At 46.9% G+C, this 23,421-nt stretch overlaps 2 protein-coding genes across 2 annotated transcripts; one reads left to right on the plus strand and one right to left on the minus strand.

Moving 5' to 3' along the window:
• Nucleotides 1-4,425: 4,425 nt before the first annotated feature.
• On the minus strand, nucleotides 4,426-9,093 carry FBXL12 (F-box and leucine rich repeat protein 12). The gene is made up of 3 exons (XM_025985700.2): nucleotides 8,713-9,093; nucleotides 8,513-8,585; nucleotides 4,426-5,860 (listed from the first exon to the last, which is right to left on the minus strand). The coding sequence occupies exons 1-3, from the start codon at nucleotides 8,796-8,798 to the stop codon at nucleotides 5,039-5,041; spliced, it is 981 nt and encodes a 326-aa protein (XP_025841485.1). The 5' UTR covers nucleotides 8,799-9,093; the 3' UTR covers nucleotides 4,426-5,038.
• A 7,092-nt stretch (nucleotides 9,094-16,185) lies between these two features.
• On the plus strand, nucleotides 16,186-17,929 carry UBL5 (ubiquitin like 5). The gene is made up of 5 exons (XM_072721532.1): nucleotides 16,186-16,386; nucleotides 16,659-16,725; nucleotides 16,926-17,009; nucleotides 17,161-17,198; nucleotides 17,721-17,929. Exons 2-5 carry the CDS (start codon nucleotides 16,670-16,672, stop codon nucleotides 17,762-17,764), a joined length of 222 nt encoding a protein of 73 aa, XP_072577633.1. The 5' UTR covers nucleotides 16,186-16,386; nucleotides 16,659-16,669; the 3' UTR covers nucleotides 17,765-17,929.
• The last annotated feature ends 5,492 nt before the right edge of the window (nucleotides 17,930-23,421 follow it).

Genomic DNA, 23,421 nt, shown 5'->3' on the forward strand with positions numbered 1-23,421 from the left:
AATCCACAAAACCCTAGGGCCTCCACCCCCTTAACCCCCAATAAAGACAGAACCCCCAGGTCTATGCTCTCTCTCTCTCTCTCTCTCTCTCTCTCTCTCTCTCTCTTTCTTTTCTCTCTTTTCTGGCAATCTTGGGTATGCCATGTTCCCTCCAAAACTTGTGAGTAATAAATCTTATTTTTCAAAGTTATCTGATAGTTGTTGCTAAGGTGTGTCTTGCAATCATAATAAGAACCACAAGGTTGTGGTTCAGTCAGGGCAATGTCTGTGGTGGCTTGCTGCCAGTAGTAGGGGCCCAGATGAGTGCTCCAGGCATTCCTAGCCAATAGCATCACTATTACAGGCTGAGATGGACACAGAACAGATATCCATCTATCTTAATCCATTAGGGAGAAAATGTCATTCCTCTGGCTTTCCATGTCCAAGGAGCACAAACGTCAGCTGAAGTGACTTCTGCACGTACACACTCATAATCTTTATAGCATGTTTGGAAGAAGGAACTGAGTGTTTTCAAATCTTGGCCTTTCTCTTTCTCTTTGGGAGTCTGTAGGACTCCAGAGGAGGGCTTGTTTGACCAGGCTGGGGCCATACACTAAGCATCCAGAGGAGCTTTGTGGCTCACCAGTTGGACCATGCCTGAGTGCATTTGGCAAATGGAACAGTGAAACATCAGAAGGCCAACGAGGCATAGCAAAGCCATCATGCTTCAGTTCAGGCTTTGTTACTCATAACACTGATGTTTTCATCTCTAACTCCCGTGATTGGTCTCAAACTCAGAAGGGACATTAAGAGATGTCATTGACTAGGGTGTGTGATGATGGCTCAGTTGGAAGAGCACACAACTCTTGATCCTGGGTTCATAAGTTTGAGCCCCACATTAAGTCTAGAGATTACTTAAAAATAAATAAATAACCTTTAAAAAAAAAGTAACATCTTTGATTTTTCTACAAAGTCCCAACAGTAGACAAAATTCTAGAAGATTATACATCTAACTTCTCATGGTAATTTCCTCGAGGGCCTGGGATTAGAAAGAGGTTCACTTTCTATAATTTTTTTAATAAGATTTTATTTAATAAATAAAAGACAGGGATCCCTGGGTGGCTCAGTGGTTTAGCGCCTGCCTTCAGCCCAGGGTGTAATCCCGGAGTCTTGGGATCGAGTCCCACATCGGGCTCCCTGCATGGAGCATGCTTCTCCCTCTGCCTCTCTGTCTCTCTCTGTCTCTCATGAATAAATAAATAAATAAAATCTTTAAAAAATGATAATAATAATAAATAAAAGAGCACAAGCGGGGGAAGGGCAGAGGGAGAGGGAGAAGCAGACTCCCCAATAAGCAAGGAGCCCTACTAAGGGTTTGATCCCAGGACCCTGGGATCATGACCTGAGCCAAAGGCAGATGCTTAAGCTACTGAGCCATCCAAGCACCCCTCACTTTCTATGTTAAAATTCTTCACAAGCATATGTTATTTTTTATATCAGGAAAAATTATTTTAACAAAAACGTATGTTTAAACACAAATACCCACCAAAAGATGAGTAAGTAACAAATTGTGCTAACACATCCACATGACAGAATTCCACTCAGGAACAAAGTTTAATTCCTAAACAGCTTGGATGAATCTGAACATCATTACAGTGAGTGAACAAAAAGACACCTCCCCACACACAAAGTATATAATACATGATTCTACTTACGTAAAATTCTAGGAAAATAAAAATAATCTGTAGTGACAGAAAGCAGATCAGTGTTTGCATGAGAACATGGGTGGAGGGAGGGAGGGTTAAAAGGAGCCACAAGGAAACCTCAAGGGGTTATGGAAATATGTGTTATCTTTTTTTTTTTTTTAATTTTTTTATGATAGTCACAGAATGAGAGAGAGAGAGAGAGGCAGAGACATAGGCAGAGGGAGAAGCAGGCTCCATGCACTGGGAGCCCGACGTGGGATTTGATCCCGGGTCTCCAGGATCGCGCCCTGGGCCAAAGGCAGGCGCTAAACCGCTGCGCCACCCAGGGATCCCAAATATGTGTTATCTTGATTGTGGTGATGGTTTCACAAGTGAACGCATGTGTTAGGACTCATCAAATTATGCACCTAAATATGTGCTGCTTGTTTGTGTGAATTATACCTCAATAGAGCTCCTCATTGGGCTGCATGAAGGACTGAGCATAGTACCTGACACAAAATAGACACTCAATGTTAGCTATTGTGATTATCCTTTACTTTCAAAGGAGGCTCATTAGTCATTTTTCCCCAATATTTTGTGGTGCTTTGACACCTTAGGGCCTTGCAAACCTGGGTAAGGACCACCCCTTGAGGAGTGCCTTTGAGCACACTTTCATGTGCAAAATGACCAATCCAACTACCTCCTTGATCTCTCCTCTCTACACAGCAAACCAATATTCCCTCTGCCCTAAATCACCCCAGGACCAAGTAATAGACAACTAGGGACCACCTCTCGCACCTAGAGCCCACCAAAATTATTCAAACTAGCCAAATCTAAACTTGTTCAGCTAGACTACCCTGCCTTGCCTGGTAATAAAGGCTCATGCCTGTGCTTTCCCATTACCCCTGCCTCCTACAGACCCTGGTTTTTGCCCCCATAGTGGCTCTGTATGGGATAAGCCCCTTCCTCTTGGGAAGTGTAAGTAATAGTCTTCTTTCAAAGGCAGTTGTCTCTGTGTCTATCTCCATGCATGATTAAAAGAAGCCTGGGACGCCTGGGTGGCTCAGTGGTTGAGTATCTGCCTTCAGCTCAGGTCATGATCCTGGGATCCTGGAATTGAGTTCTGCATCAAGCTCCTCCCAGGGAGCCTGCTTCTTCCTCTGCCTGTGTCTCTACCTCTCTCTGTGTGTCTCTAATGAATAAATAAATAAAATATTTAAAAATAAATAAAACAAATCTCCAGTACATTCAATACAAAGGGCATCCTCAAGCCCCCAACTCCTTATCCAGGAGAAGGCAGCAGTCAGGGGTAGAAGGAGCTCTGTCTTATGTCCCATAACCCTACCACCCCTCAGAGTTAGCTAAGCCCAGGAAAGGGGTCACTAAAGTTCAGTATACCTGGAAGAAAGACACCACTAACCAATGGCATGCTGAAGCCAGCTCATGCCAGCTCAGGAGGGCCCATTGCTAAACTTGCAGGAGTTTTGAGAGCCCGTTGTTAGTCTGTTGGTCACTTGAAACCAGCCATGATGAGATACTTACACCACAGAAGTTGGCAAACATTACAAATTAGGGCTCCTCCTCCCCCATCACTACTTGCTAGCGCTGACTACGAAACAGTTCCACGTATTCCACTACTTCCAATTTCACGCCTGTTGCTCCATTTCTGCAGGAAAAACAAGAAGAAAGGAAAGAAGGAAACTATTTTTCCACCTCGAGCAGCTCCAGGTAGGGCATCAGCGACCTATTCCAGGACGACTGGCAGAGCCCAGTGTAAGAGTGGGGTTGGCCACTCCACCATGCTCCCCACAACAGGCCTCAGGTCTCCAGATACCCTCAAAACAGATCCCATTCCCCAACCTGAGACTTCTCCAGTCCCAACACCCCAGCCTGCATCAGTCTAGTTCCCCAGGTGCCCTGAGCTGGAACTGCCATATCTGACCATGGCGTGGGACAAGTAGACTCTGACCATGGCCACACTGACCATGAGACACTGGAAGTACTCATCCCATAGTCCCCATATGGCCTGATGGAGAATCTCCACTCCACCTGCTAGTGGGAAAGCATGAGACACCCAGATCCTCTGATAAGGGAGCTTGAGACAAGGAATGAAGGGTGCCAGCTCAGCCCCGTTTTCTCTTCTGGCTCTGCCCACCACAGGGCTGGGCTGGTGGGCAGGTGGTGAACCTGTGGAGTCACACACGCCCTCCTACCCGGCTCAGATCAGAAGTAACTCTCATCTCAAGGGACTACGTTCCTGATCACTATCAGCCTGCCACCTGTTTCTTTCAAGTGGCTCAGACTTAGCAGGCAGGAATTGCTATGTACTGAACCCCTAAAACCTGCACCATCTGTGAGGACCCTCCAACCTCACCCCATCAACTCTGACTTAACTTCCCACTGCTCATCACTTGTTCCTTCAGCCACACGGTTCCTCCTAATCCTGAAAAATGTCAAGCTTATCCCCCATCTCAGTGTTTTGGTCTTTTCTTTTTCCCAGTGCTTCCCAGAGTGGGTTCCTCATCACCTCCCAGGTCTCCAAACTTCAGTGGCTGGCCCCGCTCACTCTAACAGACACAAGCATGCCCATCATGTGAACCTGGTTTATTGTCTCTAAAATTATTCCATCAACGCATTCACTCGTTGATCGCCCTACCTTCTACTCAGGGCTTGTTTTGTTCACTGCTGTGGCCCCCGGGCCTAGAACAGTGCCTGTGGTATAGTGTGCAGTCAAGAAACATTTGTTGAATAAACCAAACGCTTTTTTGAAAAAAAAATTATTTTTCTTTAATAGCAAAATAATATATATTGTGGAAAAATCGGAAAATACAGGATACCAAGTACAGAAAATACAACTTAGAACCTTCATTAACACTTTTGATGATGAAAGCTTAAGTCTTGCTTGGCTTTCTCATCACGTCCCTCGTGTGCAAGTAGGTATATCAATGGTGTGTCGGTGTGTGGGTGCACATGCATAGGCAGTCTTTCCAAGCCTCCTAAGGGGCCTTGGCCCCTCAGGTCTCCCTAACTCCTAACCCCACCCTTCTGCATCCATCCTGTTCCTGAGAACGACCCTTTATCGAGGACCTTTTTGGCCCAGGGCTGGTAAAGAGTTAAGGCTTTGCAACATAACCATGAGGTAGCTATGATCTTCCCCATTTCCAGATGTGGATACAGGCCCTCTAGGAGGCTGGCTGATGTCACAGACCAAACAACTGGCAAACAGGGATTCCAATTGTCTGGAGGCTCCAAGGCCTCAGTTTTCCCTACCTGTGGCTTTGAGGCCCTGTCAGCCTGATTACGGGCCCACTGCAAGGTACCTTTCAGATGATGTGAGGCTCCCCAATAAAAGCCGAGACGAACAGGTGGTACAGTCACATCCACCAGTCCATGGACTCTTTGGGGCAGGCCCTGACAATGACCATACAGTGGGGCAGCCCCTTACACAGGATCCTCTCAGCCTCCTGACCCTCCCACCCCAGCCCCTGCAGCTCAAGAACCCTGAGCTTGGGCATGGTGAGGCAGGAGGAGAGGATTTCAGCTGGGGAAGGCATTTCTGGGGTGATGAGAGGGCCTAGCAAGCACAGACTCTCCAGGGCTGGCATGCCCTCCAAGACTGACAGGCCAGGGGCAGAGAGGCCCCTCACGGTCAACCGGATCTTCCGCACATCTCGGAGGTGGCGGCTGATGGCCAGGAGAGTACTGTCAGCTGAGAGGGTACAACCCAGCACCTCCAGCCTCTGCAGGTAGCTCAGCTCCTGGAGGCCTGCATCTAGCCCTGTCTCTGTCACACGGTACGTGCCGCCAAGCACCAATGACCGAAGAGCACGGAAACGTGTCAGGCCCTGCAGGTGCTCATCTCGGAAGGCAGGGACGCGGTCCAGCACGATGCACTCGAGCAAGGGCAGTACAGTGGGGTCCTGCTCCTTCAGCAGCCAGGCCATGGAGATTTCACAGCTGTGCAGCTCCAGGGTCCTCAGGGTGCAGGGCAGGCTGGTGATGGGCACCATGCTCAGGTCGGCCACGTGTAAGCAGAGGCGCTTCAGGTTAGGGCACTTCTGGCCCAGGGCCCTCATCAAGGCAGGGGACAGCTGGGGGGCCTGGGAGCCTGAGAACAGGTAGCCACCCATCCGCAGGGAATAGAGCCGGGATGCCATGTACCTGCGAAGGAGGTGCCACATGACCTTAGGCCGCATCTGTAAGAGCCAGAGATGGGTGTGACAGGGTGAGAGAAATGGAGATTATTCCAAGGCCCCTGGCTGCTTGGAGACAGACAGGCCCCAGATGGGTGGGGCTCTAGTGCTCCCCAGGGCTTCTGCTCTTCCCCTGCCAGCCTGACCCTGCACCTCACAGGAGTAGCAAGAGAATTTAATCCCATCATTTTGATTTCTAGGTTTGAACAAAAGCAAGGAAAGAAAAGAGAAGATCATAATAGATTTGTCTTTAGCAACTGAGTGGATTCTCATTATCTGGAGTAAGAAAGCAAAGCGACTCACCAGCATTTTATCCCTTTCTTAATGACCACTGCCAGTAGAAATAAGCAACACAAAATAAAACTGAAAAAGGCTAGAACTATCCAGAGTAAATTAGAGCCATGTTATAAATAAGAATAATCACAACATAGTAAATGGTGAAAGCTGCAAAAATTAACCCTGGAAAGTTAATTACTAGAAAACAAAATATTATTGGAAGCACTGTGCATTTTATTGTAGGTACATTTTACCTTAAAAAAAAAAAAAAGCAGGGCAGCCCCAGAGGTGCAGGCTCTCTGCATGGAGCCTGCTTCTCCCTCTGCCTGTGTCTCTGCCTCTCTCTCTCTCTCTCTGCATCTCTATGAATAAACAAATAAAATCTTAAAAAAAAAAAAAAAGGCAGAAAAATTGTATAGCATAAACCCTGGAGGTTATTCGAAATTTGGAATCTGGGGCCCCATCCAGTTCACTGAATCAGAATCAGCATTTTAACAAGATCCTTAGGTAATTTATATACACAGGCAAGATATTCCTTTTTAACACTTATTTGTAATAGTAAAAAGTTGGAAATAACTAAATGTCTGTCAACAGGAAAACAGATAAATTGTGGTATATTCATTTAACAATTTAAAAGGAATGAACTAGATTTACATCCTCAGTCAAAATAAATCTCAAAAGCAATGTTGTGTGAATAAAGCTAGTTGTGGGTGGATATATAATAAGCACCATTTATTTACCTAAATAGAATACCATTATTTAAATTTTAGGAAAACATTAACAAAATTACATATTGGTTCCCTGCACTCACACAGGAAGAAAATAAAAATGTGAACGGAAGACTACAAATGCATTTTACAATAGTGGCTACCTCTGAGGACAGCTTCAAAAAAATGCAACAAATATATCTATAAATGACATGTATATATATGTATACATAAACCTTTGCATGTATGTTTCACATGATGTGCGGCAAAAATGACCAAAGATCAAAGTGGGTTAAATCTGGGTAGGGCAGCCTGGTTGGCTCAGCGGTTTAGCACCGCCTTGGCCCGGGCGTGATCCTGGGGACCAGGGATCGAGTCCTGCGACCCTGCATGGAGCCTGCTTCTCCCTCTTTTCTTTTCTTTTCTTTTCTTTTCTTTTCTTTTCTTTCTTTTCTCTTTTCTTCTTTTCTTTTCTTTTCTTTTTTCTTCTTTTTTCTTCTTTTCTTTTCTCTTTTCTTCTTTTCTTTTCTTCTTTTCTTTTCTTCTTTTCTTTTCTTTTCTTTTTTCTTCTTTTCTTTTCTTTTTTCTTTTTTTTCTTTTCTTTTCTTTTATTTCTTTCTCTCTCTCTTTCTTCCTTCCTTCCTTTCCTTTCCTTCCTTCCTTTCTTTCTTCCTTCCTTCCTTTCCTTTCCTTCCTTTCTTTCTCTTTCTCTCTTCCTTCTTCTTTCTTTCTTTCTTTCTTTCTCTTTCTCTCTCTCTTTCTTTCTCTCTCACTCATGAATAAATAAATTCTTAAAAAAAAAAAAAAAAAATCTAGGCAGCCCGGGTGGCTCAGCGGTTTAGTGTCACCTTCAGCCCAAGGCCTGATCCTGGAGTCCTGGGGTCGAGTCCCACGTCAGGCTCCCTGCATGAAGCCTTCTTCTCCCTCTGCCTGTGTCTCTGTCTCTCTATCTCTCTGTCTCTCATGAATAAATAAATTAAAAATCTTAAAAAAAAAAAAAAAAAAGAGAAGTCTGGGTGATGATGGGGCACCTGGGTGGCTCAGTGGTTGAGCGTCTGCCTTCAGTTCAGGTTGTTGATCCTGGAGTCCTGGGATCCAGGCTCTCACAGGCTCCCCGAGGGGAGCCCAATGCAGGACTTGATCCCAGGATCCTGGGACCACAACCTGAGCTGAAGGCAGATGCTCAACCACCGAGCCAGCCAGGTACCCAATACATAAAATCTTAAAAAAAAAAAAATCTGGGTGATGAATGCCTAGTTGGTTTCAGATATTATCCTCTACACGTTTCTATAATATATTTGAAATAGTTCATACTAAAACAGGAAAAATAAATACGATGTAAATGGGGAAAAGTGTAAAAAGGTTTGGTTGCGCTACTCAGGAAATAAATTCTGGAAATTAAGTTGAATCTGGAAAATGATTTCTCCAGGAAAACTCATTAATACATAATGTAAGCAACTAACTTTTGTCATATGCTCAGTGTGTGCCAGACGCGGCTCTAAGCTCTCTCCCTGCACGATCTCGCTTATCCCCAGTTTGGCGATGGGGAAACAGGCTGAGGAGCAGGCAAGCGACGTTGCCGGACGCGCCCCGGGCTGCCAAGCTCCAGATCCGGGGTTCGAGGGCCAGACGCCCCACCGCGGCCCACGCCCGCCCGGTCGGCCCCGCATACCGTGTACAGCGTCAGGTCGACATGTCGCCAGAGCCACCGGTCGTCCACCAGCCTCTTCCAGCGGTGACAAACCCTGGGGGAGGGGACCCGCCGTTAGAACAACCCCGGCCCCGCGGGGACCGGATCCGCAGCCCGGGTGCGGACCCCGGCCCCGGCCCCGGCCTTCCCGCCACCTCCCCGCGCGGGGTGCGGGCCGCCACCTGGAGATGCGGATCCGGTCCCGGACCGGGAGGTAGGAGAAGATCTCCAACAGGACTGAGTCGGGCAGGTCGGCCAAAGTCGCCATGATCCGGCCGACACCCACTTCCGCTGGCGGCTGAGGGGCTTCGGGGTCTCGTCCCGGGGAGGCCAGCGGCGGCGGATGGCGGGGGTGCCAGCAGAGCGGTGGCCGCCGCCTCCGGCAGCGGACGGACTTTCAGCTTTCCTCCTGCGGGAACATGGTCCGGTCTCAGCGACAGAGCCGCCGCGACCAGGACAGAGCGCGGAGGATGGGGCTGGGAACCAGGCCCGAGCCCGGAAGGCGTGGCTGAAGCTCCGGCGCGGCCCGGAGGCGGGGCCAGGGGCGGTGACGAGGCGGGGGCGGGGCTAGACGAAGCTCGGGCGTTCCGGAGGCGGGGCCAGGGGCGGAGACGATGCAGGGGGCGGAGCTAGCTGAAGCGCAGATCATTCCGGGGGCGGGGCTGGGGCGGGGCTAGCCGAAGCTCGGGCGTTCCGGAGCGGGGCCAGGGGCGGTGACGAGGCTGGGGGCGGGGCTAGGGCTCGGACCAAAGCTGGAAGGCGCGGCTGGGGCGGTGACTAGGGGCTCCGGGGCGAGCCTGGGGAGGTGACGGGAGGCCCGGGGGCGTGTTTGAGTCGAGGTCGAGGCCTGGGAGCGGGATTAAGGGCTGGGACAAGGCTGGGAGCGGGGCTAGGGCGAGGATCAGGCCGGGAAAGCGCGGCTGGGGCGGTGACCAGGGGCCCTGGGGCTAGCCTAGCGCGGTGGTTATGAGGGGCCCCGGGCCGCGTTTGTGTCCAGGACAAGGCCCAGGACAGGGATTAAGGGCTGGGACGAGGCTGGGGGGCGGGGCTATCTGAAGCTCAGGGGCGTTCCGAAGGCGGGGCCAGGGGCGGTGACGAGGCTGGGGGCGGGGCTAGGGCTCCGACCAAACCTGGAAGGCGCGGCTGGGGCGGTGACTAGGGGCCCCGGGGCGAGCCTGGGGAGGTGACGGGAGAGCCGGGGCGTGTTTGGGTCGAGGGCGAGGCCCTGGAGCCGGATTAAGGGCTGGGACGAGGCTGGGGGCGGGGCTAGGGGCGGGGCGGAGGCTCCGGCGGGGCTAAGGATGGAGATGGAGCCGAGATAAGTGGCTGGGGTGGTGCGGAAGGGCCAGGGGCGGGGCCAAGGGCGGTGACGAGCGGCCGGGGGCGGGGCTACAGCCCCCAGGACCCCGCTGGGAAGGCGCCCTGACAGCGGAGCTGCAGGGTGGGGGGCGGGGAACAACCCGGAGTTGTCCTAAGGGGGAGCGAGGCCCTTTTTTATTTACTAATGCTTTTTGATGCCTATGAACAAGAATAAATTTGTAGAACAGAAATAGTTTAACAAAGGGTGTGTTCAATTTTTCATTTAGATTGATAGTCCCAAATTGTTCTCCACAGAGGCTGAACCGACACTCCCACCAAATATATATTGCTCATTTTTAAAACAGATTTTATTTATTTATTCATGGGAGACACAGAGAGAGAGAGAGAGAGAGAGAGGCAGAGACACAGGCAGAGGGAGAAGCAGGCTCCATGCAGGGAGCCCGACATGGGACTCGATCCCCGGACTGCAGGATCACACCCTGAGCCAAAGGCAGGCGCTAAACCGCTGAGCCACGCGGGCTGCCCAAAATAAAATATTTTTTTTTTAATGAGCAATGGGGATCCCTGCGTGGCTCAGCGGTTTAGCGCCTGCCTTTGGCTCAGGGTGTGATCCTGCAGTCCGGGGATCGAGTCCCATGTCGGGCTCCCTGCATGGAGCCTGCTTCTCCCTCTGCCTGTGTCTCTGCCTCTCTCTCTCTCTCTCTATGAATAAATAAATAAATCTTTTAAAAAAAGATTTTATTTTTGGGATCCCTGGGTGGCGCAGCGGTTTGGCGCCTGCCTTTGGCCCAGGGCGTGATCCTGGAGACCTGGGATCGAATCCCACATCAGGCTCCCGGTGCATGGAGCCTGCTTCTCCCTCTGCCTGTGTCTCTGCCTCTCTCTCTTTCTCTCTGTATGACTATCATAAATAAATAAAATAAAATTTAAAAAAAGATTTTATTTTTAAGTAATCTCTATACCCAACCTGGGTCTTGAACTTACAACTTGGAGATCAAGAGTCACATATTCTACCCACTGACAGCCACATGCCCATATCACTATTTTTAAGATTTTATTTTCAAGTATTTTCTATGCCCAAGATGGGACTGGAACCCACAACCCCAAGATCAAGGGTCCCATGCTGCAGACTGAGCCATCAAGGTACTACCATCATTTACTAAACTAGCAGTTCATTTAAAAATTAGCAGTTTATAAGAACAGCGAAATGTATTCAACATTCCTGTATTGATGAGTATTCAAGTTGTTTACAGATTTGTTACCACAAACAATATTGGAGCTAAGAATTCTCTTATCTATCTATCTATCTATCTATCTATCTATCTATCTATTTTTTCTATTGGATAAATAACCAGGAACCGATTTGATGGGTCAAAGGACACGTGATGTTTAAATTGAGGTTTTGCTAAACCACACCCCCAAAAGCCAATAAAGGCAACAAATGTTTTCAATACACACATTCACACAGAGGCAGGCAGGAATTGGAGATGTTGAGAACTATTTTATTTTTATTTTTTTTTAAAGATTTTATTTATTTATTCATGAGAGACACAGAGAGAGAGAGAGAAAGAGAAAGGCAGAGACAAGCAGAGGGAGAAGCAGGCTCCATGCACCGGGAGCCAGACGCGGGACTTGATCCCTGGACTCCAGGATCGCGCCCTGGGCCAAAGGCAGGCGCTAGACCGCTGAGCCACCCAGGGATCTCCTGAGAACTATTTTAAAAAGAAATGCAAGAAAAAAAAAGAAATGCAAGGGACGCCTGGGTGGCTCAGCGGTTGAGCGTCTGCCTTTCAGGGTGTGATCCCGGGGTCCTGGGATTGAGTCCCACATCCAGCTCCTTGCAGGGAGCCTCTTTCTCCCTCTGCCTATGTCTCTGCCTCTCTCTGTGTGTGTCTCTCATGAATAAATAAATAAAATCTTTTTAAAAATGCAAAACTCATTAAGATTATACATTAAATGTGTAAAATTTTTGTTTCAACTATACCTCAATAAAGCTAAAAAAAGATAAATCTGTATGCTCGTCCTCATGCTTATCTATAATTAAATAAAAAAGTAAAACACCAGGGTTTTCATCTATCAGATTAAAAAAGATGAAGAAGCTGGAAAATATCCACACTGGCCTTGGTGTGAGGACACAGACCCTTTCAACCCTGCAGAAGGGGCAAAATTGATTCAAACTCTTTGAAGGCAGTTTAGCAATCAGATTGCAGCCTCTGTTGGACCCGACAGTCCCATGTGTAGGATCTCAAATCATTAAAAATAAATAAATAAAATGAGGTAGGTCTTTCTGTGCTATTTGGAACAATCTCCAGAATACTGTTTGCTTTAACTGGAACAATCTCCAGAATACTGTTTGCTTTAAAAAGCAGAAGGTGTAGAGATCAGTATATATAGTTTTATCTCATTGGAGATACATATATTTCCAAAAAATGCACACACAATTTATTATGTATTTCACCCTTTATACATGAATGCCTGTATAAAACCTAAATCATTCATAGGGCACCTTGGGACACCTAGGTGGCTCAGCAGTTGAGCGTCTGCCTTCAGCTCATGTCATGATCTCGGAGTCCCAGGATTAAGTTCCACATCAGGCTCCCTGCATGGCGCATGGAGCCTGCTTCTCCCTCTGCCTATGTCTCTGCCTCTCTCTCTGTGTGTCTTTCATGAATAAATAAATAAAATCTTTTTAAAAACCCATAGGGCAGCAGGATGGCTCAGTTGGTGGGGCAAGTGACTGTTGATCTCTGGGTTGTGAATTCAAGCCCCACACTGAGTGTGGAGATTACTTTAAAAACTAAAAAGTCTTAAAACAAAACCAAAAAAACTAAGTCATTCGTTTCTGCCCTTTGATATAACTTAAAATATTGTATGTTACTTGAAAATACAAAGTCTCTACTGAAATGTGTTAATATCTGAAAAGTTTTATAATTTTCTTGGGAGGTTCCATATCACACGTTTGAAGATGCAGGAAGTATATAAAATGGAAATTTGGGGGATGCCTCAGTTATTGAGCATCTGCCTTCAGGGTCATGATCCCAGGGTCCTTGGATCAAGCCCTGCGCTCAGCGGGGAGCCTTCTTCTCCTGCTGCCTGCAGCTCTCCCTGCTTATGCTGTCAAATAAGTAAAATCTTTTCTTTTTTTTAAAGGAAACTTTTTTAAATTTTTTTTTATTTATTTATGATAGGCACACAGTGAGAGAGAGGCAGAGACACAAACAGGCTCCATGCACCGGGAGCCCGACGTGGGATTCAATCCCGGGTCTCCAGAATCGCGCCCTGGGCCAAAGGCAGGCGCCAAACCGCTGCGCCACCCAGGGATCCCTTAAAGGAAACTTTTAGTGGTAGTTGCCTTTGGGGATGGCTGTGATCTGAAGGCAAGAAGTCTTTATGCTGCCATATATACTTTTATAATGCTTAAATTTTTACCATGTGCAATTTTTATCTTTTAAAAAAATGTAGGGATGCCTCGGTGGCTCAGCGGTTAAGCTTCTGCCTTCGGCCCAGTGCATGACCCTGGAGTCCTGGGATCGAGTGCCACATCGGGCTCCCTGCATGGAGCCTGCTTCCCCTTCTGCCTGTGTCTCTGCCTCTCTCTCTGTCTCTCATGAATAAATAAATAAAAATCTTTTTAAAAAATAAAATAAAATAATTTTTAAAATGTAAGTTCCAGGGATCCCTGGGTGCCTCAGCAGTTTAGCGCCTGCCATCCGCCCAGGGCGTGATCCTGAAGTCCTGGGATCTAGTTCCCTATTGGGCTCCCTGCGTGGAACCTGCTTCTCCCTCTGCCTGTGTCTCTGCCTCTCTCTCTCTCTCTCTCTCTCTCTGTGTGTCTCTCATGAATAAATAAAATCTTTTTGAAAAAATAAATAAATAATTTAAAAATGTGAGTTCCAAATGTTTATTGATAAGTCAACCTCTTTGGTATTTTTCCTCAGCAAAAGCACAGAAAAAAATGCTTCATGTTTTGGCAGCCATCCTGCAACTGTGGAAAAACCAAAAGAATCCCACAGAGGTCAAGTCACTTGTCAGGGGGCACAGGCCCAGATCTGATGCCACAGTGCAGCATCTCTACCACACCACCTTGTGCTCTTTCAAATAAATAAGCTAATCTTTATTTAAATCTTTTTTAAATATTTATTTATTTATTTATTCATGATAGACATAGAGAGAGAGAGAGGCAGACACAGGAAGAGAGAGAAGCAGTTCCATGCAGGGAGCCGGACGTGGGACTCAATCTCAGGACTCCGGGATCACGCCCTGGGCCAAAGGCAGGCGCTAAACCGCTGAGCCACTCAGAGTCCTTTAAGTAATATTTAACAAAATATTTATTCATTCATTTATTTGAGAGAGAGAGAGAGAGCGTGCAAGCAGGAGCAGTGCCAGAGGGAGAAGCAGACTCCCTCCTGAGCAGGGAGTCCAATGTGGGGCTCAATCCCAGGACCCCATGATCAGGACCTGAGCCGAAGGCAGATGCTTAACCAACTGAGCCACTCAGGTGCCCTGCCTTTTTTTTTTTTCTTTTTAAGATTTTATTTATTTATTTGAGAGAGAGTAGGGGAGAGTGGCAGAGGGAGAGAGAATCCCAAGCTGATTCAGCACTGAGCACACAGCTCAATGTGGAGCTCGATCTTATAACCTGAAATCGTGACCTAAGCCAAAAACCAAGAGTCAGATGCTCAACTAAGCCACCCAGGCACCCTTGGAGCAACTGCTTTTAAGTTTAGCAGCACCCAGGTGCTCCTGCCCTCACCCCCTGAGTTACAGGGGGGCTCCTAAGTACCATCTCCTGTTCCACCAGCAGACAGGGGTGGAGGGAAGGAAACCTCATATATAAACTCCTTCCTCTGGGTCAGAAACCTGGGGAACAAGGGGGCAAAGAGGGCCTACCTCGCTTGCTCCTTGGGTTGTGACCCACAACCTTCCCTTCTGGGAAGCACCTACCTCCTCCCCACCCCAGCACCTCTAACAACTGACCTTCTGCTGCTCAGAGAGGGGAATGGAGCTGTCCTTGTTCCTCAAGGGGCATTCACTGAGTCCTTTCATGGGAAGTTCTTTTTTTTTTTCTCCATAGGAAGTTCTGAATTCTAATTACCAAGGTGTGAGGAGGGGTCTCTAAAGTGAGGTATCCGATCTCCTGAGGCTCCTTCCTCTGTCACCTTAATCTGGAAGAGAGGGTGTCTATGCTGCAGTGGTAGCCTAGTCCCCAGAGTGTGATCCCGAGGTCCTGGGCTCGAGTCCCACATCACATTCCCCGCAGGGAGCCTGCTTTTCCTTCTGCCTATGTGTCTGCCTCTCTGTCTGTATCTCTCATGAATAAATAAACAAATCTTTTTTAAAAGACAGAGAGACAGAGAAGGTGGATGGAGCAAATTGGAAGCAGCAGCTCATTTTCAGAGCGAATCCCTTTAGGCTCACCAAACTGGGAAAATCCTGTCTGCAGAGAAAGAACAGCCTAATGGTTCCATTGGCAGTGAAGGGGCTGCTCTGGGGCTGAAGGGCAAGGCTGAGATCTGGTACAAGGTGCTCCCTGCAGGGCCGGGGTGACCTTCCTCAATCACACAAACCCGGGTAATCACCCTCTCCTGTCGTTTCCAGTTGACTTGCCCATGATGCTGGTTGGCGTGCAACTTGGACTCCATTCTAAAGATTGATTGATTGATTGATTGATGAGAGACACAGAGACACAGGCAGAGGGAGAAGCAGGCTTCCTGTGGGGAGCCTGATGTGGGACCCCATCCCAGGATCTGAGCCAAAGGCAGACCCTCAACCACTGGGCCACCTAGGCGGCCCTTTACCAAAAATAAAAAATGTTTTAAGATTTTTATTTATTCATGAGAGACACACAGAGAGAGGCAGAGACAGCAGAGGAGAGAACTGGACTCCGGACTGGTGCGTGCTGTATCCAGGACGTGATCAGGAGGCCGCTTTGCTGACTGTGGTCTGCGCCCAGGTGTGTGTGTCGGGGTGCAAGGGGGGGAAGCTATGGCCAAAGGGAGGGGTGGGCAAAACGCTTCCAAGTCCCCGCCCCCAGTGAAGGCAGGGGGCCCGAGATGACAGCACGACTTGACCCAGGCTCCTCCTCGCCCTGAAGCTGAGGCTCCACTGAGAGGCTCCGTCGGGCTCCGGAACGAAAAGTCACCACCCCCACGGGGCGTCCCCGGGCTCCCCTGATGTTCCCACCAGACGCCACACGAGGCCGCGGCAACCCGCACCTTCCAACGGAAGGGGGATCTCTCTGGCCGGCCCCTGACCTCTGACTTTGCTTTCACGCCCCTTCCCCGGCCACGCACAAACTGGGACCCCAACGCGGCCCCACGCATCGACGGGCGCGTATCCTCTGCCCAAACTAGGGACCCCGAAGCGGCGCTCGGAACCTGCCTGGGACCGGAAGAAAGCCGGAGCGGTGTTGAGCGGGGAGCGGGAGGGCGCTTCCGGTTGTTCACTTCCGCTTCCGGCTCTCGGCGTCTACTCTGACCCGGGCTCCGCCCTCGAGCGAGGAGTTTGTGGCGTCGGCGGGTTCCAGGCGATTCGAGGTGAGGGGCTGGTGGGAGAGGCTCAGAGTCGGGGAGAGCGGACGGACCCGGCCATCAAGGGTGTGCGCGTCTGCGAAAGGCGAGGCCGGGCCTTCAGGCGACCTGAGCGGGGAGGCGCGGCCCCCTGGGGTCCGCGGTCCTGGGAGTTGGGGCCTGGGAGGACCGCGAATCTGGGAGGTTGAGGGGTGAACGTAAGACTCAAACCCGGGGTCTTGGCTCCTGGGAGACCCCTGAAGTCCTGACTGCTGCCTTCCACCCCACGCCGTGTGTAGCTCCAGACAGGATGATCGAGGTTGTTTGCAACGACCGTCTAGGGAAGAAGGTCCGCGTTAAGTGCAAGTATCCACCCGCGGCTGAGAGGCAGTGGTTCCTGGGGTGCTTGACGTGAGGCAGGCATCTCCGTGTGTGCTGTAGGGTGACTTTAGTTAAACCCGGGGGAGTGGGCGGGTGGCGGGTGGGGGCCTGGCAGGGCGCCTTCAGCCCTGGGATGTCCTCTTCCCCGTTCTCCCTTCCGTTTTCCTTAACTCGTCTGCGCCCAGCACTGATGATACCATCGGGGACCTTAAGAAGCTGATCGCAGCCCAAACTGGCACCCGTTGGAACAAGATCGTCCTGAAGAAGTGGTGAGTGCAGCGGTGGAACTGGGGACTGGATGGGACTGGGCCAGAAGGTTTGGGTGGGGGAGCCCTGTGGGCTTAGGCAGAGCTTCCTTAGCTTGCCTCCTGCATGAAAATCCACCTCAGACTTCAAATTCAAAAGGTTTCTATCCCACAGGTACACGATTTTCAAGGACCACGTGTCTCTGGGGGACTGTATCCTTTGCGTGACTTCTTGAGGAAGGAAGGCTCTGTATACCAGACTTGGTTCTCTTTGTTCGGTGCTGGAGTCTGTATGAGATGGTGCACATAAAATATTTAACTTAGAATGTAGCACACAGTAAACATTTGGAAAATGGGATCCAAAAAAAAAAAAAGAAAAAAGAAAGAAAGAAAATGGAAGCCATGTCATGTTGGTTAGGGTGGAGGGTGGTTGGTGAAATGCTTTGGCTTGGCTTAGAAGACACTTGAAGGTCTAAATATTTATTACTGATCTCTACCTGAGTGTGGACAAGTGGTCAGGGTGGAGTGAGACTCAGGCATGTCTGTTGTGCAACAGGAGCGTGAACCTTTGTTTTTTTTTTATAGTTCCGATTCTTTTCAAATCAAAATTGACCTAGTTCAAAATGGTTCCCTTGGCCCTGCGTGGAGCCCTCAGGCCACCCTGACCCATCTGTGCTAGATGAGAGGGTGGAGATGGAGCCCACAGTGAGAGTTCCTTAACGTTTTTTACTTCAGATGAAATCCACGATGGGATGAACCTGGAGCTTTATTACCAATAGAGCAGAATTCCTTCCATTTGTCCTGTCCTGCCTGCCCCCCCACCCCCCCGCTGCTCCTCTCCCCTCCTGTTGGCTCCTCTCCCCTCTTCGCTACCATCTCCCCCACACTGATACAGATGCTTGTTTTTAAAAACTCATGTTAATAAAATCTTAGAAGTTGCTTCATTGTTGTCATCTTTGAATGAGGTCTTTTCTAACATGGGAGGGTTGTCACTATACTCTCGGTACCCAGCAGCTCAATAGAGTTCAGGATCCAACTGGATCAGTGAGGGAAGAGTAAGCCAGCAGCTTGGGAGCCTGAATGGAAGCTCTGGGATTTGCCAAGGGTCTGTGAAGGTTGAGAGATCCGTGAGATTATTGGCATCCTAATAGACCAAGGGGGTCTGGGTAAGGACAGTAGATACAGTAGTTAGGAATACAGGTTCTGGATTCAGACCGACTATGGTTGGAATCCCAGCTCTGCCACTGGTGTGATCCTGGGCCAGGGTAGTTTACGCCTTCATTTCCTTATCCAAACTGGAACTGATAATGTTTACTTAATTGCCTTGTTGTGAAATGTGTAGATGAGCTAAGGCATGATTAAGCAGCCACAGTTCCTTGGATTTTGGAAATTCAAGTGAACAGAGAGACTGTGGTTTAGGCTAAGCTTTGATCATTAGTGATGGGATTTGAGGAAGTCACCCTCACCGATCCTTGGTTTCCTACTCTAAAATAGACAACCAGGATGGCACCCATATCTCAACAAGAATGCAGTTAAAACAGCAGGATGTCTGGCACAAAGTGTTTAAAGCTGTCTCCAGCCTTCCCCCAGGTGTGAGTAGACAGGACACCAAACACTCCATCTGTGTTCCCTGGGCCACAGACCCCAGGATCAATGTTGATCCTTCCTCAGAGCTGTATTCTGGAGCCTTTCTCAGGAGTTTCACCCAGAAGCTTGCCCCATCCTTTTCCCCCTCTCCTGTATTGACCTGGCTGATTTCCTGAAGTACATTAACATGTTCAAGTCTAGCCTTCTTCATAAGCTCCAACTAGTCTTCTGCCTTAATTTCCCTACCAAGCTTCTTGGGATGCAGACCTTCCAGCTGCCTAGGGTCCTACTGGCATGTAGTTCATGGATGATGATCTCTCCTTGGTCTCTGTTAGATGCCTCCCTACCTGCCATCTTGGCTTCCCTTCTGTCCTTAGGACTAGCTTCCTCCTGATGTCAGGAATGTCTCTTTCCTGATACCTTGATCTTCCTACTGTTAAAGTTGTCTCCCCCCGTATTTGTCTACTTAAAAATACCCCCCCCCAATTTTTTTTAATGTAGCACAACCTTGATAAGGTGGTTACTTGTTAATTTCAAATCAGCATAGAAAAGTACAGGCTGAAAGTAAAACCTTTGTCCCATTCTCTCTCCTGAGGTCACGTCTTTTCCAATGCATTTATAGAAACTTCAATTTTATTTTTAAGAGGACCATACTAATATTTGCTTCTAAAAATAATTTAAATGTTTTGTTCAAAATTAAGTTTTTTTTTTTTTAAGATTTATTTATTTATTCATGAGAGACACAGAGAGAGAAAGGCAGAGACATAGGCAGAGGGAGAAGCAGCTCCTCGCAGGGAGCCTGATGCAGGGCTCCATCCCGGATCCTGGGATCATGCCCTGAGCTGAAGGCAAACGCTCAACTGCTGAGCCATCCAGGTGTCCGTTAAGTTTCCTATTTCTGGGATCCCTGGGTGGTGCAGCGGTTTGGCGCCTGCCTTTGGCCCAGGGCGCGATCCTCGAGACCCGGGATCAAATCCCACATCGGGCTCCCAGTGCATGGAGCCTGCTTCTCCCTCTGCCTATGTCTCTGCCTCTCTCTCTCTCTCTCTCTCTCTGTATGACTATCATAAATAAAAAAAAATTTTTTAAAAGCAAAAAAAAAAAAAGTTTCTTATTTCTTAACACCCCCCCTCCCAGTGGTAATTTTTAACATATTTAACATATTTGAGTAAATCCAGAAATTTTCTGAAATATAACCTATACTTTTTATACAGTTGGGTTAATTATGCATTCTTTTTTTTTTTTTTTAAGATTTTATTTATTCATGAGAGAAACAGAGAGAGAGAGGCAGAGACAGGCAGAGGGAGAAGCAGGCTGCCTTCAGGGAGCCCAATGTGGGACTTGATCCCGGAACTCCAGGATCACGACCTAAGCCAAAGGCAGACGCTTACCTGCTGAGCCACCCAGGCGTCCCTAATTATGCATTCTGTAATATATACCATTCAGTGCTTTTTTTTTTTTTAAGTTCCCAATGTGGGACTCGAACTCATCACCTCAATATTGAGTCACATGCTGTACTGACCAAGTCAGCCAGATGCCCCAATCACTTGCTTTTTTATGCTTTATTTTTCATGTTCCATATAAATTATTCTCATTCTTTTTCATTAGTTTATTGATAATTGCTTGTTTTGCTTTATATAAAAAGACAGTACAGAGGGGGTTTTGTGATGATAGTACTCGCTTGTGTAGAACTGTGGTAGTGGATGAGGACTTTATTTTGTCAACTAGGATGTAGGAAGAAAGAAAGAGTGCAGGCTGTCAGATGAATCTGCTTGTATTACAAGTGAATCACATGACCACACCAAAAGGGGTGGGGAAGAAAGGAGCTGACCTAGTAACTTTGGAAAAGTATTTTGACTGGATACTGTAAGGCTAGAGACAAAAAGAGTCATACACAAACACTGTACTCTAAATAAATTCCTCACAGCATTATGATTGAGCAATTCTGGAACTACTTTTGTACATCTATAACCACACATATGGTTGAACAAACAGGTAAATATATTATAGATAGAGCCAGATTTCTCACTGCTGGAGAAAGAAGTTATAAACAAAACAAGGTGGGGTGAAAGGAAGTGGTTAGAATAAACCCTATGAGGCTGGATTAGAGTTGGAGGTATTAGTATGTATACAGAAATGCAGATATGTATGTATACATACATTTATTTCCTTGCTTTATCCTCTTGGACCAGAAGCAGTGACACCCCAGTAGCAATGGGTATACCCAGCACCTAGATCTTAAGTTTCTAAATATTCTCCAATGAAAGGAGCCAAGCCTTCCAGAAGTGATTGGTTCCAGAACTAGGATAGAGAATATACTAGCTGAGCCTGGAATATCTTGGGCCAGGTAGTAGGAAGTGCTCCAAATAGAAAGGATGAGAGCATATAGAAAGGGCACAGAAGCCAACCTGTGAACAAGCTCACAGTTTCCAAATTTGGAACGACCTGGACAACCAGATAATAATAGTATTGGACTATAATCAATAGGATAAAATAAGTATCTTTGAGCCCACACTTATATCAATATCAATAAATAATTGAATGTAAATAAACAAGGGACAACTCTTCATTATAAAAGGATTGCAGTTAAATGGAGAAGAGGAAAATAATAAATCACTGCATAGTAATCATATGATTACCATCATAGTAATGGTAATCACCATTACCATAGTAATTAATTGCTGTAGATAAAGAAATACTGACAGATGCTAAAAACTGGCAGCCATTGGTAAACGTTTAAGCAGAAGTAGGATATTTGTGCAGCCTCAAAGTATCTCCCAGAAAGTATTCATTACAAGGAGGAAAATTGTAAGTTTAGATACTGCCTTAACCAAATGATCAGTTAATAACATCACAAGTATGGTAGGCAGACTCTAATGTAGTTCCTAATGATCCTCTTGTCCTGGTATTCACAACCTTGTGTAATCCCTTGCTCTTGAGCATAGACCAGACCTAGCTTTTAACAAAATAGAACATGGCAAAAGTGATTGGATATCACTTCTGAGATTAAGTTGCAAAGAGACTGTGGCTTCTGTCTTGCTTTCTCACTTGCTCATTGATGAAAGCCAGCTGCCTCACGGAGAGGCCCCCAGCCAAAGCTAGTAAGGAACTCTGTTCCTCAGCCATCCATCACCCCCTTCACAAGTAAATCCTGCAAGCAACCACATGAAGGAGCTTAGAAGTAGATCCTGCCCCAGTCAAGCCTTCATATGAGACCACAGCCATTCCTGCTAACACCAGCTAAACTGTGCCTGGATTCCATAGAAACTATGAAATACTAAATGTTAATCCACTAAATTGTAGGGTAATTTGTTATGCAGGAAAATATGCCTTAATACAATCAGTAAAACATATCATTGATCAATATCATTGATCACCTGGTATGAGGCACTGAGAAGGACACCTTCTCATTGATCACCTGGTATGAGGCACTGAGAAGGACACCTTGTCTCTGTGATATACTTCCCAATAACATGTAACCTCAAATCATTAGAGAATACCAGACAAACCCCATCATGACAAAACATCAGAATGAGGGACATTATGCTTTTTGAAAGTATCAAAGGTCATGAAAGACAAGAAAAGACCTAAAAAAATGTCATGAACTGGAGGAAACTAAGGACACACGACAAATGTGTGTCCTGGAACATAAAAAGAATATTAGTGGGAAAACAGGAAATTCTCTTCTAAAGTCTAATTTAATTAATAGTATTGTACTATTGTTGATTTCCAATAGTATTTACAAATGTTTGATAATTATTCTAGGGCAAGGTTTCTCAGCTTTGGCACTGTTGACATTGGGGCGGATAATTCTTTGTTGGAGTTGCTGTGCATTATAGGATGTTCAACAACATTCCTGGCTTCTACCCACTAAATGCTAGTAGCATCTCCCTCCCCACTATTTGTGACAACCAAAAATGCCAAATGCCCCCAGGGAAACAAAAATGATCCCTCGTGATCTCTGTTCTATTATTTTTAAAGACTTTATTTTTAAGCGATCTCTACACATGATGTAGGTCTGAACTCACAGCCCTAAGACCAAGAGTCACATCCTGCACCAACTGAGCCAGCCAGGAGCCCCACCTCCATTCTGTTATTATATAAGATGTTAATATAAGGGATGGCTGGGTAAAGGGTATATGAAAAATCTACATTATTTTTATAACTCTGCACTAAGTCAAGAATCATCTTTTTTTTTTTTTTTTTGAAGATTTTATTTATTTGAGAGAGAAAAAGAGCAAGCATGAGCAGGGGCAGAAGGAGAGAAAGAAGCAGACTCCCCACTGAGCAGGATCTCACCTTAGAGCTCAATCCCAGGACCCTGAAACCATGACCTGAGCCGAAGGCTTAACTGACTGAGCCACCCAGACACCTTGAAAATCATTTTTTAAAAAATATTATGGTTAAGATTATCATATGTGCTTGTAAGAAAAATCAAAATGTTATATTGAAACATAAGATTCTCAATTTTTCCTTCACCTGAATTATCAGTGCATTCATTAACATATTTGAATGAATCCAGAGATTTTGGTATATAGTTTTTACACAATTAAGATAATTATACATATTCTGCAGCTTCCTTTTTATGTTTTTTTAATGCTTTGATATCTTTCTATAAGTAATCTAATTCTTTTCAATTAATGTTTGTTGATTTGTTATGCTTTCATACATACTATAATTGCTACACTGTACAGTGACTAGCTTTACTTTTCACTCATCAAACATATTTTTGCTATGAGGCAGATGCTGTTTGGAGAGCATTCTACAGATTAACTCATTTAATCTTTGCATCAAAGGTATGTATGAGATATATGTATATTTCTTATTCTCATTTGCAGATGGAGAAGCT

Source organism: Vulpes vulpes, chromosome 9, assembly GCF_048418805.1.
Source record: "Vulpes vulpes isolate BD-2025 chromosome 9, VulVul3, whole genome shotgun sequence".
Taxonomy (NCBI): Eukaryota; Metazoa; Chordata; class Mammalia; order Carnivora; family Canidae; genus Vulpes; species Vulpes vulpes.